The sequence below is a fragment of the Schistocerca serialis genome, chromosome 5 (assembly GCF_023864345.2).
Source record: "Schistocerca serialis cubense isolate TAMUIC-IGC-003099 chromosome 5, iqSchSeri2.2, whole genome shotgun sequence".
Taxonomy (NCBI): domain Eukaryota; kingdom Metazoa; phylum Arthropoda; class Insecta; order Orthoptera; family Acrididae; genus Schistocerca; species Schistocerca serialis.
Window position 1 is genome coordinate 322,752,611 of NC_064642.1, and position 19,127 is coordinate 322,771,737.

Genomic DNA, 19,127 nt, shown 5'->3' on the forward strand with positions numbered 1-19,127 from the left:
GAAGCTGAAATGTGTGCGTCCAAATACATTTTCCATTATGTGAAAATATTAGCAAGCAAGGAAGTCCTGTAAAGCTACAAGGAAAACCAATCTAATACGTATCATTCTTATGGCAAAACTCTAAAGGTTTATTCTGTTACAGATATTAAAAACCTCTTCCCAGAAAATGATTAACATACTGTCACTCATCAAACCTACACTAGAAACCTGCACAGAGAAAATACGTAGTTGCCCAACTGCTTTGGTATAATTCATTGTTCTTAAAATGATTAAACATACCTGTTTTATCTTGGCTATCAAAATTATGTTTTGAATAAATATGACATTGCACTTCATATTCTGGGACACTATTTTCAGGCCCACAACTTTCTCTTTATTGCCATCCACACCCGCAAGTATTGCATTTGGTACAGATTTTTTTAAATTCTAAGCAAATCATACAGCTGAAATGTAATCACATTTTCCTCACATGTGTGTTTTAGACCTACCTGATCAAACATATGCTGTTCACTGTAAATACAATGTTTTACCTACATTTGTGGAGATTAATCCCGCAAGAGTTGAAATCTTCTGTTGCCCTCAGGGTATTAGAAATGCAGAATCATATCCTCAGAAGCACTTACATCAAGAGTGAAGCTTCCCAAGGAATACACTGAAGTTCTATTGTTTTGACACTTGGTCCATCAGAAAGCAGCACCTTTTATATTAACTGTGTACTAGTTATCAACCAAAACCTTGTTGGCACATCACACTACTCACAAGGGAACCTCCCCATCGCACCCCCCTCAGATTCAGTTATAAGTTGTCACAGTGGATAGGCCTTGAAAAACTGAACACGGATCAATCAAGAAAACAGGAAGAAGTTGTATGGAACTATGAAAAAAAAAAAAAGCAAAACATACAAACTGAGAAGTCTACATGCAAGATAGGCAACACAAGGAGACAGATCAGGAGCGCCGTGGTCCCGTGGTTAGCGTGAGCAGCTGTGGAACGGGAGGTCCTTGGTTCAAGTCTTCCCTCGAGTGAAAAGTTTAATTTCTTTATTTTCACAGTTATGATCTGTCCGTTCGTTCATTCATTGACGTCTCTGCTCACTGTAATAAGTTTAGTGTGTGTGTTTTGTGACCGCACCGCAAAACCGTGCGATTAGTAGACGAAAGGACGTGCCTCTCCAATGGAAACCGAAAACATTTGATCAAAAGGTCATAGGTCAACCGATTTCTCCACAGGGAAACACGTCTGATATATTCTATACGACACTGGTGACAGCATGTGCGTCACATGACAGCAATATGTTGTCGACCCACCTAACTTGTACACTTTGAGAATGGGTAAAAAGATTCTTCTACCTTGCCCGATTTAGGTTTTCTTGTGGATGTGATAATCACTCCCATAAAAGTGATGAAAACATAAGAGTTTGTCACATAAACTGGAACAAATGAATGCAACAGTTTCACAGTCACAGTTTTTCCTGTGCTCTGTCAAAACATATGTTTTTAACTTTTTCAAATTTTTCCGTGTGTAGACCGTCAAATCCTGCATATGTCCAAGCAAATCTGAACATGTCCTGGAATTTTGGAGAGCGAAGTTGATTTTGTGTGAGTTCCTGAACTTTGATAATTGTCTGAAAATAAAAAACTAAAATTTTCACTTGAGGGAAGACTTGAACCAAGGTCCTTTCGTCCCACAGCTGCTCACGTTAACCACAGGACCACGGCACTACTGAGCTCGTAATGTCCTTAATGTTGCATATCTTCAGCATGGACTACTCAGTTTATATATTTTGCTTATTTTTTTAATAGTTCCACACAACTTCTTCCTGTTTCCTCAATTGACCTGTGTTCAGTTTCTCAAGGCCTATCCACTGTGCCAACTTGTAACTAAATCTGAGGGGGGTGCGATGGGGAGGTTCCCTTGTCAGATAGTTTAAATGAATCATCTACATGATACAATTTACATAGCCAAGGCCTATATCAGAAATAGACAATCCTGCCCCCCCCCAACCACACACACACACACACACACACACACACACACACACACACACACACACACACACACCCCTCCGCATCCAGACTGGTCAGATGTGCAAGAACTGCATTTGAGCTAATATTGTAATTATTCCATCCTGTATTTTCCATTGTTTAATTTATCAAAATTTGTGATTATACATGTCACAGGTTATACTAAACACGGACTAAATTTAAACAGTTTTCCAGACCATTATTCTCTGTGAATGTGTAGGACTACTATATACAAGTTATTAAAAACAAGAGTTTGACCAGTATAATGAGAGTATTTTGCTGAAGACTACTAGAAGTGTCACCTGTATCTTCTCTCCCAAAACATTGTGTTATCACTAAATTTAAGCTCTTTAGGGGAAGTAAATTTTATTAACAATGAAACAATTACTTTACAGTGGCAGTATTCTAATTCCACAGGTACACAATACTCCAACTGAAAAAATCAGTTTAAATATATAAAGCTGGCACTTTCTCACAGTTTCTCACACCTAAATGCTGCACAAGATTTTTAAATAATGTTTTTGCCTACAGTCTTACAGGGTTTCAACCCTGAAAGTTTGCAACAAAATCTGTCACAATTTTCTTCAGTTTTACATCAATCTCATCAGTGATCTTCCCTTCCTTTGCAATGTTGGCCAACAATGCAGATTCAGTTGTCCTGGAAAAGAAATTATTTAACATCACTTATTAAATATCAAACAAGAATTCTTATGGGCTTTATGAAATAATTTAAGTGAATGGACACTAGAAGCTGCTGGCTGAAATCACTTTGAGCATCATTTTTACACAGCATCAGACCTAGAAGTTGTTGCCTAATTCTTAGCCCTCCATAATTCATGCTTTGTGCACATTAGCAGAAGAGATCTAAACAAAATTTGCTAATACAACAAGAAATGTCCTACAGAAAAATTGTTAATTCATTCTACACTGGCTATACTCACTTTACATTAAAAATTGGCTCAAGTTGAGATTTTAATTATTTGCCATACATTACATACTGCAGTAATGTTTATACTTTTCCATCATTTTCAACTGCAGAAGCAATTAAAGTATATTACACTTTGATGCTCTGCACAGGAACAGGAAAACCACTGGAAGATACTAAGGTGCTATCTGCTTTATGGTTAATCTATGAAAAGTAAAGGTTTTGTTACATCTAACACTTACTGTTCTTTTGTTTGGTGGCAAATCAACACAATATGCATCTTGAAATATTCACTGTATATAATAGTCCTGCTAGTTTTTTTTTCTTCATGTTAATACTTCAATGTAAACTGCATAAATGTTACATCCATAACCACAGAATGACCATTTATTGGATATAGCACTGAGTAATTTTTTATATGGTGAGTATTAGCACAAGATAAAATAGTTTGATGCAGAAAGGCATTACAGACAACTTGTGCCCCTTGAAAGGCCGAATACAATAAAGCTGCCCCCCCCCCCCCCCCCCCTCTCGTCACTCATCCACATAAATGGCCAGCTGCATCCACAAAGCAAGTTACAACTTTGACATTTCCCACAGAAGTGAAATGACATTGGAAAGGTCACATTTTTGGCACTTTCAGGCCAATTTCACATATCACCAATTCCATCTTCATTTATTTTCAAACAGGTTCAAGATCTCTACCTCAGATGACCACATATTGTCATTATTCCATGCTGCATTTTCCATAGAGTAAAACAATACTTACTTTATGTGTTGCAAGAACTCCTTTTCAAAGGCAGTGATTTTTGAGGGGTCCAGTTTGTCAAGGTGACCTCTCACTCCACAGTAAATAACTGCAACTTGTTCCTCAATTGCCATTGGAACTGCAATAGAACAACGAACTCCGTAACAGATACAGTACACTAATAACACTTTTATAAACTAAGTACCTATTTTACTTTATATGGCATTTGTCCCTTGCATCATTAGACGCTGAAACAGTACCACATGTAAATAATGTCACCACTGTTTGGAAAATACTCAGGATATCAACTAATAGTTAATTTTACCCATGCACAACTCAATTTCAGGAAACAATCAGAACCAGACAAGATTTTCGTTAGAGGAGCCTGTTCTGTATTAAGACAGTAAAGAAAAATTGAGGCATTTAGTTTCCATATTGTCCAACATTCTCTTCCCACATCACTACAATAAGTTAGTCAGACATTCCCAGATGACAACAAATACTGCCATACATACCATATTGTCCCTGTTTCAGAAGCTCCGTTAACCTCACACCCCTGTTCAGCAGTTGCTGAGTTGCAGCATCCAGATCTGAACCGAACTGGGCAAAAGCTGCAACCTCTCGGTACTGAGCCAATTCCAGCTTCATGGAACCAGCAACCTGTAATAGAATACTAACCTGTACACTCAATTTTCATACCTTCACTCAAACTGACAGCAGTCAAGCCAAAACCTGTTTTAAAATACAATACAGGTCCTGTGAAGGTTTTACAAAAGATAACTGTTCCATTATCAACATCTAATCAGCAATTCAGAAAAGAATTTCATTTAATGAAAATTTCGACATCTTAACTCCTAAGGTATCAGTTTGCTACATTTACTGGTACATCAAGATACATTTCTGATGACAAATACTTGCCTGTTTCATTGCTCTTGTCTGAGCAGCTGAGCCTACACGAGACACAGACAACCCTACATTGATTGCTGGCCGGATACCCTTGTAAAACAACTCAGTTTCCAAGAATATCTGACCATCTGTTATCGAAATCACATTTGTTGGAATGTATGCGGACACATCTCCTGCCTGAAACAATTCAACAGTTAGCAGAACATTGTATACTACTTTATAATTAATAAGCTCTCAATTTAAGTAAACAGATACTACTACTACTACTACTATTATATTTTTTCACAGTGTTATGTTTATGTAGTGGCACATCACAGAAAACAGCTAACTCCAAGCTTTTACAAAAGCTTTTAACTTAAAAATGTGAACATTTTTGTATCTTTAAATAGCATTCACAGCAAAACAGCTGTCACTCTCAAAGAGACACTGTCAATTGGCATTGCTTAGAGTCTTAGGATAGTCTGTATTACCTGTGTCTCAATGACAGGCAAAGCAGTAAGTGAGCCTCCACCATGCGCATCATTCATTTTGGCAGCTCTCTCCAATAACCTCGAATGTAGGTAGAACACATCACCAGGATAGGCTTCACGGCCAGGTGGTCGCCGCAGCAGCAAAGACATCTGAAGTAAGAGTATTATTTCAAATTTCCCTTTTGTATGATTGTATACATTCAAAGTAATGATACTGTATAATAAATGACAACTCTGTGATAAGTATTACCTGTCTATAGGCTACAGCCTGCTTTGACAGATCATCATAGATGATCAATGCATGCTTTCCATTGTCACGGAAGAATTCTCCCATAGCACATCCTGAATATGGTGCCAAATACTGCAGAGGTGCAGCATCAGATGCGGTAGCAGATACAATGACTGAATAACCAATAGCACCTGTGATAAAATAAGACTTATTAACATCATCCACAAAAGCTTTACATTACAATACAATCACTCAAATATAAAGACCAAATATGTCCAGGTAATGCTGCAGTACCTGAATCTGTCAGCCTCTTCACAATCTGAGCGACAGTTGATCTTTTCTGACCAATAGCCACATAAATACAGTACAATTTCTTTTTCTCATCTTCGCCATCATTGAATCGTTTCTGGTTTATAATTGTGTCAATAGCCAAGGCTGTTTTGCTGTAACAGAATTCCAACTTAATGTATTTCCTTTGAATTAAAAAATGCAGTTTCAAACAAGTTAAATCAGCTATGCACATCTTCCCCACAGAAGACCACAAAATCTCTTTAGCATCAAAGTTGCAGGCAAAGTATTCATCAAACCAAAGATGTGGTAGATAAGTACAAACTTTTAAACATAGCAGATCAAGAATATAAATAAGGGCATGAGAAAGTCATCTGAAATTTGCAGTTACTTTAGAAAACCAAAGGCTTTTATTACAAATGTTCAAATTAAAGTCCCCAAAAATGTTGCATTACAGAAAATATGTAAATCTGTAATAATTTTAGTTAATTTAACACTGTACAAATTTAACAAAATGGGCATAAATGACAACTGTACAGAAGTCTGAACTGACTTTTCCAAATTTTACAGTTTATCGGACACTCCTCCAAGGGAATTAAAAATATATATTACTTGCCCTGCAGTCAACCTACTTTAATAACTTACCATTTACACCTGAGACTTCATAAAATCTATCAAAAGATAAATATGTTTGATAAATTGCAAATCTACACAAGCAGGCACTTTGTGGGTCTAAGTGAACTTAAATAGGGTGTTCATTATCTCAAAGCCATAAATCATAACTGATTTCACACCATCCTCAGTACTATTCTTATTGAAACCATTACACAAATAATATACAATGGTAACCCAAACTCATTTTCTGACGGTACTTTTGCAAATACATGCTCATGAAAGCAAGAACGTACAAACTTCACAAAATCTCACTTCAACAATGAACATTTAACAGCAACACTGTTGGGCATGGTAATACCAAATGCTCATGTCAGCAGTTGCCAACAAGTTCGTGCATATGCACATAGCTGCAGTTGCGTATCAACAGCACCTTCTCCCACCCTGGCTACTTTAAGTGTAGGTGCTGGCTGTATGGCCAGTAGCAGCAAGCAGACAGATGCCACATAGAAAAATTTTTCTGAGCACTCAAGTTTCCAGATTCAAAAATATTAGTTTCAGTTTTCTGATTTTATTTTCTTCCAATATTATTAGCATTCAAGCAATAGTCTTGCAGAACATTGAAGTTCTGTCAGTCTGCTGAAGACATTTGGCTTTTATTAATCTTCTTGCACAGGGAGTCAATTTACTGTTTCATTCCCCATTCTTTACTAGTTTCAACTGTTTGCTCTATTTTACATGTATATTTTCATTTTGTGGCACATGTAGAATAATGCCACAATAAAGAACCAAACATGAGAATTCAGTACAGCTAACCCAACAAAATTGGCACTCTCAAAAAAATCACACTGAAAAGCTTTATACCAGGTACTTCAGCATGAATCTGGACATACAAATGTCTACTTCAAGCTGAACTGTGTGTTTCAATATGGTTTACCAACTTCCAATGCTTTTTGAGTATTATCTAATGTCCTGTTTCTTTTATGGCAATTTATGACAATGTTCAGATCTAACAATATAGACATAAAACATATGTAAATGTTGATTTGTAGATGAACAAGTACACAAATTTGATCAGTAGTATCAATCACAGAACACTTTTCTGGTCCCCCTCAACATTTGACATTTTTTAATTTGTGTTGCTTATGTCTTATATTTATAGAATGTCATTCTTTGACAAATTATACAACTAGCCACTCATGTTTTATCATTTTAACTCCCCACATGTCTATATTTATTCCTGGAGTAGAATATGAACTTATTGTACAGTTTCTTGGTTTTTTACAGATAACCTAGTAAATTTGTCATACAGTCTGAAATTATATTCTTATCAACTTTTTGCATTGCTGTGTAGTTGTAAACTTGATTGGAAATGCTACATAACAGTATTGCAGGGTATGTATAAGAAATTATGTGATCACAACATAGCAAAACATTAGGGTACCCTGAGTTGCAGTCTACTTTTGAAATGAATATTATGCCAGGAACTGCAGCCTTATTTTGCTTTCCTTATCTGTTACTGATGAAACAATTACCAGAAATACCTTAACTCCATTGCCCTCTGACAATTGCTGCACATGGTCACATGACACCCAACACAAAATTCCAAGCACAAATGTGACAAAACATATGAGCAGATCAAACACCAAGCACACGCTTCCTCCATCATGGTAGCTGCACATGTACAGCAGCAACTGTTTTCTGGCACACACTGCCAATCACTCAAATGAAACTCAAATGTTCATGTGTGTAAGTTGGAGTTCAGCAGACATTTCTAAATGTTAACTAGCTGACAGCTGTTCCAGCCACTCCCCAAAATTTAAATCCTTCAGGAGTGAAGGAGACAAGCACTCAAAAGCAGAAGCATTGAGCTTTAAGGCACACACAAAAAAGGGCCTTCTAAAGGAAACCTTCCTAGCCTTCTATAACTCCAAACCCCTAGTCTGGTTCAATTTCACTATGCTACACATGATCTGAACTGGACCAAACACTAACCAATTAACAATACCTGCATTTTGACAGATTCCATACCCAAAAGTCTCTCCCATGGACAATGCATCTGGAGTGACAAGAACTCTCATGCACAATGCACTGAATGTCTCATAGGTCTTCACAGACTATCAGCTACAAAGGACCACTCCATCACCCAATATCCCTGGACTGGAACAACAAACCCATTTTTCAATAGGGTTTTATCTATCATCATGCCCTGAAATGAGTTACATCCTACTGAAGACCCTTCCCATTCATCCTAATGCAGTGTTCCAACACCCACCCAACCTACACAACATCACATCACAAGCCATCCCTGTGCCACTCCTGATCTCTTGCCACAGGGATCATATCTCAGTGGAAGACTTAGATGCAGACTTGCCCAATTCACTTGCACAGCACTTCCTACTCTAGTGCTGTCACAGGACTATAAAACCCCATCAGAAGCTGGGCCAACTGTGACAGCAGCTATGTTATACCATCTGTTGTGAACACTGCATAGCTTTCTCCCTGGCTCAGCTGTTGCACTTTGGTAGAAAATGAAATTTAATTTCACCTTCTCTTCACAATTACCAGCCTAAAAGTCTTTATACAGTTAAAATCTACACATTGGCATCATGAATAAGAAAAATATTGAGTACCTGAAACTGAAAATCCAACACAGGAAACTTGTCAAAATTATAAGTAAAATGCTGTCCAGTAAAGACCTAAGGAGGCTACATTTCTAGAAATCTTAGCTTTTATTTATTTTTATTTTGTCTTAACAATTACTGAGAGCAAGATGTATGAGACAGGTGAAATACAGTCAGACTTCAAGACGAATATAATAATTCCAATCCCAAAGAAAGCAGGTGTTGACAGATGTGAATATTACCGAACTATCAGTTTAATAAGCCACAGCTGCAAAATACTAACACGAATTCTTTACAGACAAATGGAAAAGCTGGTAGAAGATGACCTCGGGGAAGAACAGTTTGGATTCCGTAGAAATATTGGAACAGGTGAGGCAATACTGACTATGACTTATCTTACAAGAAAGATTATTGTTGTTGTTGTTGTCTTCAGTCCTGAGACTGGTTTGATGCAGCTCGCCATGCTACTCTATCCTGTGCAAGCTTCATCTCCCAATACGTACTGCAGCCTACATCCTTCCGAATCTGTTTAGTGTATTCATCTCTTGGTCTCCCTCTACGATTTTTACCCTCCACGCTGCTCTCCAATACTAAATTGGCGAGCCCTTGATGCCTCAGAACATGTCCTACCAACCGATCCCTTCTTCTGGTCAAGTTGTGCCACAAATTCCTCTTCTCCCCAATCCTATTCAGTACTTCCTCATTAGTTATGTGATCTACCCATCTAATCTTCAACATTCTTCTGTAGCACCACATTTCAAAGGCTTCTATTCTCTTCTTGTCCAAACTATTTATCATCCATGTTTCACTTCCATACATGGCTACACTCCATACAAATACTTTCGGAAACTACTTCCCGACATTTAAATCTATACAAGAAAGATTAAGGAAAGGCAAACCTACGTTTCTAGCATTTGTAGACTTAGAGAAAGCCTTTGACAATGTTGACTGGAATACTCTCAAATTCTGAAGGTGGCAGGGGTAAAATACAGGGAGCGAAAAGCTATTTACAATTTGTACAGAAACCACATGGCAGTTATAAGAGTCGAGGGACATCAAAGGGAAGCAGCGGCTGGGAAGGGAGTGAGACACGGTTGTAGCCTCTCCCCGATGTTATTCAATCTGTATATTGAGCAAGCAGTGAAGGAAACAAAAGAAAAGTTCGGAGTAGGTATTAAGATCCATGGAGAAGAAATAAAAACTGAGGTTCACCGATGACATTGTTATTCCGTCAGACAGCAAAGGACCTGGAAGAGCAATTGAACGGAGTAGACAGTGTCTTTGAAGGAGGACGTAAGATGAACATCAACAAAAGCAACACGAGGATAATGGAATGTAGTCAAATTAAATCAAGCGATGCTGAGGGAATTAGTTTAGGAAATGGGACACTTAAAGTAGTAAAGGAGTTTTACTATTTGGGGAGCAAAATAACTGATGGTCGAAGAAGAGAGGATATAAATCGTAGACTGGCAATGGCAAGGAAAGTTTCTGAAGAGAAATTTGTTAACATCGAGTATAGATTTAAGCGTCACAAAGTCTTTTCTGAAAGTATTTGTATGGAGTGTAGCCATGTATGGAAGTGAAACATGGATGATAAATAGTTTGGACAAGAAGAGAATAGAAGCCTTTGAAATGTGGTGCTACAGTAGAATGTTTAAGATTAGATGGGTAGATCACGAAACTAATGAAGTACTGCATAGGATTGGGGAGGAGTTTGTGGCACAACTTGACAAGAAGGGATCGGTTGGTAGGACATGTTCTGAGGCATCAAGGGATCACCAATTTAGTATTGGAGGGCAGTGTGGAGGGTAAAAACTGTAGAGGGAGACCAAGAGATGAATACACTAAACAGATTCAGAAGGATATAGGTTGCAGTAGGTACTGGAAGATGAAGCTTGCACAGGACAGTAGCACAGAGTTGCATCAAACCAGTCTCTATACTGAAGACCACAACAACCAATTCCCATTCTTTCTCTCATTCTTATTTCCTAACCGAATTGGTCATTATACTTTATCTTCTCTTTAAGAAATCTTCACTTCTCACTCTGCCCCTTCTGTCATCTGAAGTGAAAACGGACTATGAGGTTTTGAGGGAATTCCCCAAACCATCATTCCTACATTACCCAAGTAACCCATGTATCCTCCTTGAGAAAGAATAATCATCAAATTTTGAAAGCTATTAATTTTTTTTATTGGCAATACCAGTAATTTCATCACCTGAATGATAGCACTATCCAGCCCTTCTGCCCTTGTGAAATTGGGATGGGTATTGAAGGGTGTATACAGGGACAAGGAAAAACTCCCCCATTTCCCAGTTAAGAGTACACTTTCTCCTGGGTGAAAATACACATTTTCCCTGTGTATGCGACAGTTCCCATGGAACTGTAAAACTTATCATTTGAATGGTTTATATTTTATACACCAGCATAGAACTTCCAAGTTTAGTAAACTGACAACCACCTATTTTCATATTACAAAAGCATATATTCGAGTTCCACCAATCACAGCATGTTAGTGAAATTAAGATTGTGACGCTTTTGTAAGCCAGCCATAGCTTGTGTCACGTGATCTCACCAGTCGACAACAACAGATCTTCAGAGCATAGGGTACCTGATGTAGTCAGCCAACAGCAACATCACTCAAGATGCGTGAACACAAATAGGAAAATTAAGGTTTTAAATTAATGTACATAGTGTAGCTACAAGAAAAGCTAAGCTTTCATCTATAGTATTTGTGTTTTTTGCATGTGTTATACTTTAAGATACATCACACAAATGTGCCAGTAAAATTTTAAGTAATGACAAATGTCGAGTCTTAAGCTTTTAACAAGGCTCAAACGCTCTGTTATTTAAGAAATTCAAAGGACATTCTCGTACTTAACATAGTTCACCTTGCATAAAATTGAATTTACTCTGAAATTAACACTTTTCAAACCACCATTCGCAATATCTTCCCACAACTTAGTATAATTTGTTTCAGTAATTATCAAACCCCAGAAAATGGGTGTTACTGCCAATGCGCAACTACAATGACATAGGAAGCTCGCATATTTGTATGTATATAGCATTTACAGATCTTGAATCACATTGAAAGATCTTACATTACACCATAAACTAAACAGGACATAAGACGATACTCCGAGAACATCTGAATTTCGTAAACACTAAAATGTATAATTTGGCTTAAAGTGAACATTCATGTGTCCAGATTCATAAAGATGTTGGATCCAACCTGATATTAAGCTTTTCGGTATGCAAATTTTCTTGCAAGTATGGTACTGTATATCTCTTATTTGGTTCTTTATTATGCCGTAGTGCCATACATGCCAGAAGATTAAAACATGCATATGAAATTCAGGAAATAGTTTGAACTAGTCAATTGTATGGAATGAAACTGTTTCAAATAAATTTACTGCCTCTGCGAAAAATACTAATAAAAGGCAAAATTCTTTAGTAGATCGACAAAAATAACTTCATTACTCTGCAAGGCAATGAATGCAGAAGTGTGCAAATAAAATAAAATCAGAAAATTAAAACTAATAACAGTTTAGCCTTTAGTAATTATGTGTGTTTTTTAAATTCATTTGATAGCTCCAGGCCACAATTATTGTTTTCATTTAATATGAGAGCTGCAAATAAAGAGTAAACAACTAAACCTCTAAAAGTGGAGACTATTCCCCCTCCCCACAACACCTCAGACTGTTCTGCACACATGCCAATCTGGCAGTGAGCGCATCAGAAAAACTTTCCGGGTAGCATCTGTCTGCTTGTTGCTACTGCTGATGCAGCTAATACTCCTAACAATCACACTACAAGTAGCCAGGACCAGTAGAAGGTACTGCTCAAATGTGACAACAGTGCATGCACAAGAGCCCAAAAGCAACTCTTCGAACGAACCAGATGTGAACAGTTGTGGTGTCACGGTCTTCGGAAGCAGTTTGTTATAAAGAATTACACAGTCTTCGTCCTAAAGCCTTTGATATGTTTTGCTGTTGGCCAACACTTTTGTGTGCACTGTGTTTCATTGTAAATGGCGCATTTTCTTTGCAACTTAAGTTTCATTTTTATTTTTTTCTCGTTTATATATTTTATGGCCACAGTATTGTTCTACAGTGGCAGGATACAGTAAAATTCTTTGTTGAGTATCAGTTCTTACCAGTCAAAATTACAAAAATTTAACTGAAAACTACAACAATGAAAAATTCTCAAAATTCTAAACATTTCTGGGTTTTTCCCAGTTGTCCGAGGGCATATACACCCTGGTATTTTTTGATATATTCCAAGTTTCTGGCATCTGCAGAGATTGCCAATGAAGTACTGTCTTATGAGAAACCTGAACACCAGTGGTCTTCCATCACAACAAGCACAGTGACCACTTCACTTATGAGATTCAAGCAACCAAAGGAACAGCCTGTTTCTGGCTTTAAATAACTATCACAATGAACAAAATTGCATCTAATTCCAAAGATAGCTATATCAGTCTATACTATTACCTCTTCTGAATTCTCAGAAGTAGTAATCTTACAATTACCTACCCAGTCTGCCTGTCTCCAATAATCAGTTCTCGCTGACCCCTCCCAATAGGCACCAGAGAATCTACAGCTTTAATTCCTGTCTGCATAGGTTCCCTCACAGAGATACGAGGAATGATTCCTGGAGCCTTGATTCCAACTCTCAACCTGTAAAGAAAAAGGTAACATTTGAGCAAAAATTTCAGTTTTAATAAAGTAATTCTAATTTGCATCTAGTAAGACTAGTAACAATGAAACAAGAGTGACCTCTTTGAGGCCTTCAATGGCCCTTTGCCATCAATGGGATTTCCCAAAGCATCCACAACACGTCCTAATAGTTCCTCTCCAACAGGTACATCTACAATGGCACCCGTTCGTTTAACGATGTCTCCTTCCTTTATAAGCCTGTCATTACCGAATACCACAACACCAACATTATCTGGTTCCAAGTTCAGGGCCATACCCTGCAAAAAAGAAAAAATGGATTTCAAATTAGTAAGCCATAAGTCACAAAGTACTGTATTTATATCACACAAATAAATATTTTTTGACCCTGACCTTCAAACCCGAAGAGAATTCCACCATCTCGTCGGCCTGTATATTTTTGAGACCATAGACTCGAGCAATACCATCTCCAATACTCAAGACTCTCCCCGTTTCTTCTAAATCAGCCTAGAACAAAAAAGTTGTGGGTGAAGAAGCTTCAATTTTAATAAGAAAGGGTTCTTGTGGAACTAACTGGTACATTCAATCTTTACATTCCTTCATAGCTGCCCTGTCAATACAACTAAATTCTACACGGCAGATTTTACTGCCTCAAGCTGACTATACTCCCACGTGCTAATGCCTTCAAATTTGCACAAGATGGCTAGAACTGTGCAGTAGTTAGTATTGTAGCGAGTCAATTACAAGTAACAACTACCTGCACAATACAAAGCAACTACTTATTAGATGGCAGTACGTTAGTTTACTGTGAATGTGTCGGTGTAACTATAAGACTGCATCTAGTACTGAACTTTCATGACAAAACAATTTCTAAATTTAGTTTCTGTTTAAACCAGTAACTATGCGAATGACATTTTCAAGTAGCTTCTCTAGCATTTGTAACAGTACCCACTAATTGATAAAATACAGTGCAATTAGTGATAAAATACTGTTTAAATCAGTTTTTCAACACTATTCATTCCATTATACTAACAGCCACTAAATGCTGCACTCACCTTTGGAGCAGCACCAAGTATCCTCTCCTCCAAAATTGAGGATATTTCCGCAGCACGCTGACTGCATGAAACATGGATGTTGCGGTTTGTTATCTGTGCTGCAGGCCATGTTAAACCACTTATCTGAAACAGATTACACTCATTTGAAGTTTGTTGTTATACAGAGCTAATAAAATGTGATGAAAATCATTTTTATTACATTTTTTGTTAGAGAAAGCAAATTTCACCATACCTGAGCACTATGTGTAAACTGCATTTGAACAACAGCATATACTAAAAATGAAGTCATGTTCCCAAAGATACAGATTACACTTTCATCCCTCACCATGTTCAGAGGGCAGTTAGTGTTTCCCCCATAAGCAATCTGAACATTTCCTGGCTGTTTTCAAAATGGCACAAATGAAGTAATTTGTGCTGACATTGTGGTCGAGTAGGAGATGACAGATTTAATCTCAAATAGAGAAATTTTAGCAAAGAAAAAACTGACATCTTCCCCCTGAATACAGGACACACAAACATTTCTTTTAGTTCATTTGTGGGCATCAAACACTAATAACCTTATCAACAAGGGACAAAGGCTTTTTCAAACATTGTTTTGGTGTGAGAAATTTTGAGTCATTTGGACCATATTTTTCCTCTATACAAGAGTGTCAACTACATGCATACACGAACTCGTGTCAGATCATGTAGAGCAATCTGACAACTAGGTATATTATCTTAAATGCATTAGTGAAAGTAAAATTTCTAAGTTTAGTGTGAAATATTTGCTATTTACAATTGCCTGATGACAGACAGTTTTTATTCTTCGATTTAATCAGGGGGTCTGAGAGGTACCAACCTATCCTACATTTAATTTTGCAACCAAACTGTGCTACTAAGCAGAACCAGTCAGTGTTCAGTGACTGCCAGTAACACTTGTGCTTACATGGAATTTTATTTTACACCAAGAGTAGTTTAAATCTCTGAATGTACAAATAATTCTATTTCCACTTCACTGTGATATTCACACTGAAGCAAAAAGTCATACTGGAAGCGAAATACCTTTTAAACAGTTCTGCAGAAACAAGATGAGCTGTCAGTGAATAGAAGGATACGTAGTTTCACCTGGTGGAGCTTTTAGGCAGTGGCAGGGGGAGCGGCATGAAGTCACAAAGTTAAAAAAACTTTGCTTCCATTCCAACCGAACACTATGCTAGTGATGTAAAAAATGAGTGCACTTTAATGCTTCTCTGAATGCTAATTTTGTATCTTCTATCCCCTCCCCACTCCTTTCCAACATCTTATTACTGTATACACTAAGTTGAAAATTTTTTCTTATCACAATTCAATGAAAAGTCCCAAAAAACCAATATAGCAATTTATGCACCTACCTACAAATTTGTTTTCACCACTGAATTTCTTAGAATGGATAGCTCTATTGATATGGTTTTTTTTTTGCACCTAAGTTTGAACTAGTGTGACCATAGGAACAGCAGGAGAAAAAATGAGGGGAGCTGACTACCAAACTTTTGATTTATAAATCCAACAGGTTTTGGTTTCATACACTTAAGTGTTTATTGAAACATAAATGAAATGTAAATGGTGTAAGTATTATTACATAAGAGTACCAATTGAAGAAAGAACCATCAGTAATATAGGTTCAGATTTCAAGACTGCCTTTTAGCTTCCAGTTCAAGCACAAGTTACTAGGACCAACGAAAAGCCCCCATTTCTACAGACTAATTATTTTAATGCTAAAATTTTCTGCACAAAGGGCATGTAAAGCAAATAACAGACTAGAAAATAGACTTACAGAGATGTTTCCAATTGTATTAGCTCCTAAAACTAGCCCTAAACTCCAATTAAAATCAGAACAACAATTTTTAGGAAGTGCTGACCACGCCAGACAAAGCTTAACTCCAGTGATATCACGGGAACCGGTGTATCCACTGCGGCAAGGCCGTTGCCTAAGTGGCACTTAAAGGCAATGTGAAAATGTTTATCTAAATTTTAGAGCCCACTACAATGACCCATGTAAATTTGTGTAAGTACCAACAACAAATTCCAAATGTTGGTGACAGTACAATCTTTTGCACAATTCTAACTTAATTTTAGCCTCTACCATATACTGTTGATCCACAACTTGACAATTCATGCAGTGGCTGTTGGGAATGGGCAGGAGGCGTGTCTGGCCTCCACATTATGACTGCCAAGGGCTGAGGGGCACTGAAAAGGCAGTGTCAGCTGCTTGCCTCAGCTCTGCCACTTACCCCTAGCAATGTGCACAGTAATACTAGCATCAAGGGGCAGCTTAATGTTGGCAGCACTGACAAAAGTATCTTTCACCTACATTATTTTCTTCTCTTCTGGCAGCACTGAAGCTGTCAGGTAATTGTGAAACAGTACAAGCGCATGCACTGGTTATATCAGTTTGTTTCATGGAAAGCAAAATAAGTTTCTCCAATCATGATTTGTAAGATCTTGTGCACGTTAGCAAGTGAGTTGCTAAGCAGATTCCTATGATCGACCCAGTTTACAGTTCTTTGAGAGAAAGTTCTGACAAGTATCTGAAGAATATTGATTAAACCAGTATGTACAAAAATGGAATTTCCACCACTGCTCTTCTCACAGAATATACTGTCGAACAATAACTACTTAAACCGCATTCACACTAAAGAAAGATTGCTTTTTCTAACTTCATCTGGCGACAAAATGGGCTGGAAGGTCTTGTCTCGTCTAAACATGGTACTGCCTTTCTTAAATTTAACTCTAATTTTCAGATAAAACTATCTGAAATAGTTACATCTAAGGAAACCCCATTTTCTCGAAATATACAGACACTCCCTAACGTAAACTAACCGTAGTTCTATTTGTTGCTAACTATGTATGATTAAACGTCTAACCTAATCTCTCTCTCTCTCACACACACACACACACACACACACACACACACTCTCTCTCTCTTTCGCATTAAATTGCGAAATTCACTGTTTCGGATAGTCTCCACACTCTCATTAAATCTGGCTGATTTACAGCATACTTCATTTCTTCATACACTTAACTCTGAACTATTTGGATAACAAATTTAACAGCAATTATACTAGCATAACCACACTAGCCTTCCATTGCGGCCAACCGGCCCTTGCAACTGGCACCGATATTTAATCCTATATCCTTCATTTAACCAAGTTTCTCTTTTTCCAAATTATTCACTATAGTTTCTGTACATTTAACAGCCAACCTTCTTCCTTCAGAAACCACAGTAACTTTTTAGTACGTAATCCGGTATTTCGTTTTACAATTAGGAACATCAGAAAACATCAAAAAACATGAACAATAAGTTTTAATAGTCGTAAAGTCCGCTGTTCATGTTCTTAAATACCTGAGGCGTAGCCGCAGGCAAATGTTTCGCCACAGCAGCGGCTAAACGGATGGAGAGTAGAGCCATTTCGACTGTTCTGCCCTTGCAGAAAGATGGAGGAGAACAGCCGACGACTTTTCCCTACAGCCTTTGCGCGTGACGAATCGACCGACTAGAGGACTAATTACGTACTGTATCGATTCTAAAGTACTGTAGCGAAATCTCACTATAAATGTAGTCCTTTTTCATTTGAAACAATGAAAAACAACCAAACTTCTCTCCGTATAGGTGGAAATTATTAAGCAGTTCTCAACAAAATACAAATTTATGCTCCAAGAAAATATAATGTTTACGGAAACATTCTTCTGTCTTTATTTACTGAATAATCAGAACAGGTCATTCTATTGTATTGTGGATATACCCGGTTTCACATACGCAACAAAAATTTCGCCACAGCTACTGACATATTGTAGTTGTATATGTGAACTTCGAGTTTTTAGTGGTGCAACTTAAGGCGTCTCCACCAACTTAGCTGAATGGTAATGTGTTTGCCTACAGTGCAGCGGAACAGGGTTCGATTCCCGGCCCGCTTGCACATTTACTCCACTAGCAGACTAGGTGTTGTATTGTCATCATCACCAACACGCAAAACACCCAATGTGGCGTCACCTGAAAAAAGTCTTGCAACCCGACAGTCGAACTTCCCCGGATGGGGCCTCCCGCCCAACAACGCCACACGATCATTTAATTTCATTTTTTCTACACGTAACTGCGTCCTTGACAAGCACTCTGGTGCTAGTGTGCTTGCCCAAGCCAAGACCAAGGTGGTCTTGCCCAAACGGGCTTGAGAGCGTGTAGGGTAAATGTGCACAAGCAACAGGAAGTGCACTTGTAGTTTCGTTTGTTTATACTTGTTTTTTACAGACTCTATGAACCACATGACCACAGCATTTTACTGTAGGCATCTTATTGTGGACACTCGTAAATTATGCGATAGGTATAACCTTCTGAAGAAGGGCAATAACTGACCGAAATTGGTAAAGAAATTAAATTTCGTTTATGCAACTGGTTACTTGTTATTTCGTAATATACAACTACAGCTGCTGAGGATGGATAAAATACTAAATGTTCTGTTTGTTCAGTTTGTCCATTGATCATGTATAACAATGGTATTTGACATGACATGCTGCAAATTTTAATCATAATAAACAACATTTGTTACAAATTTACC

General features: G+C 37.6%; 1 protein-coding gene across 1 annotated transcript; it reads right to left on the bottom strand.

The window, feature by feature from the left end:
• Positions 1 to 2,373: 2,373 nt before the first annotated feature.
• LOC126480695 (ATP synthase subunit alpha, mitochondrial) lies at positions 2,374 to 18,073 on the bottom strand. The gene is made up of 12 exons (XM_050103936.1): positions 17,918 to 18,073; positions 14,557 to 14,679; positions 13,895 to 14,008; positions 13,604 to 13,800; positions 13,361 to 13,504; positions 5,597 to 5,745; positions 5,324 to 5,493; positions 5,074 to 5,223; positions 4,616 to 4,780; positions 4,213 to 4,357; positions 3,719 to 3,836; positions 2,374 to 2,682 (listed from the first exon to the last, which is right to left on the bottom strand). The coding sequence occupies exons 1-12, from the start codon at positions 17,981 to 17,983 to the stop codon at positions 2,568 to 2,570; spliced, it is 1,656 nt and encodes a 551-aa protein (XP_049959893.1). The 5' UTR covers positions 17,984 to 18,073; the 3' UTR covers positions 2,374 to 2,567.
• Positions 18,074 to 19,127: the final 1,054 nt, after the last annotated feature.

What these genes read in the sequence shown, in the direction of transcription:
- LOC126480695 (XM_050103936.1), bottom strand. Translation starts at nt 17,983, where the DNA reads ATGGCTCTACTCTCCATCCGTTTAGCCGCTGCTGTGGCGAAACATTTG. An exon ending in GAAGAGGCTGACAGATTCAG is followed by an intron (nt 5,494 to 5,596) that starts GTACTGCAGCAT and finishes ATTTTATCACAG; the next exon opens with GTGCTATTGGTTATTCAGTC. An exon ending in AGGCTGTAGCCTATAGACAG is followed by an intron (nt 5,224 to 5,323) that starts GTAATACTTATC and finishes CTCTTACTTCAG; the next exon opens with ATGTCTTTGCTGCTGCGGCG.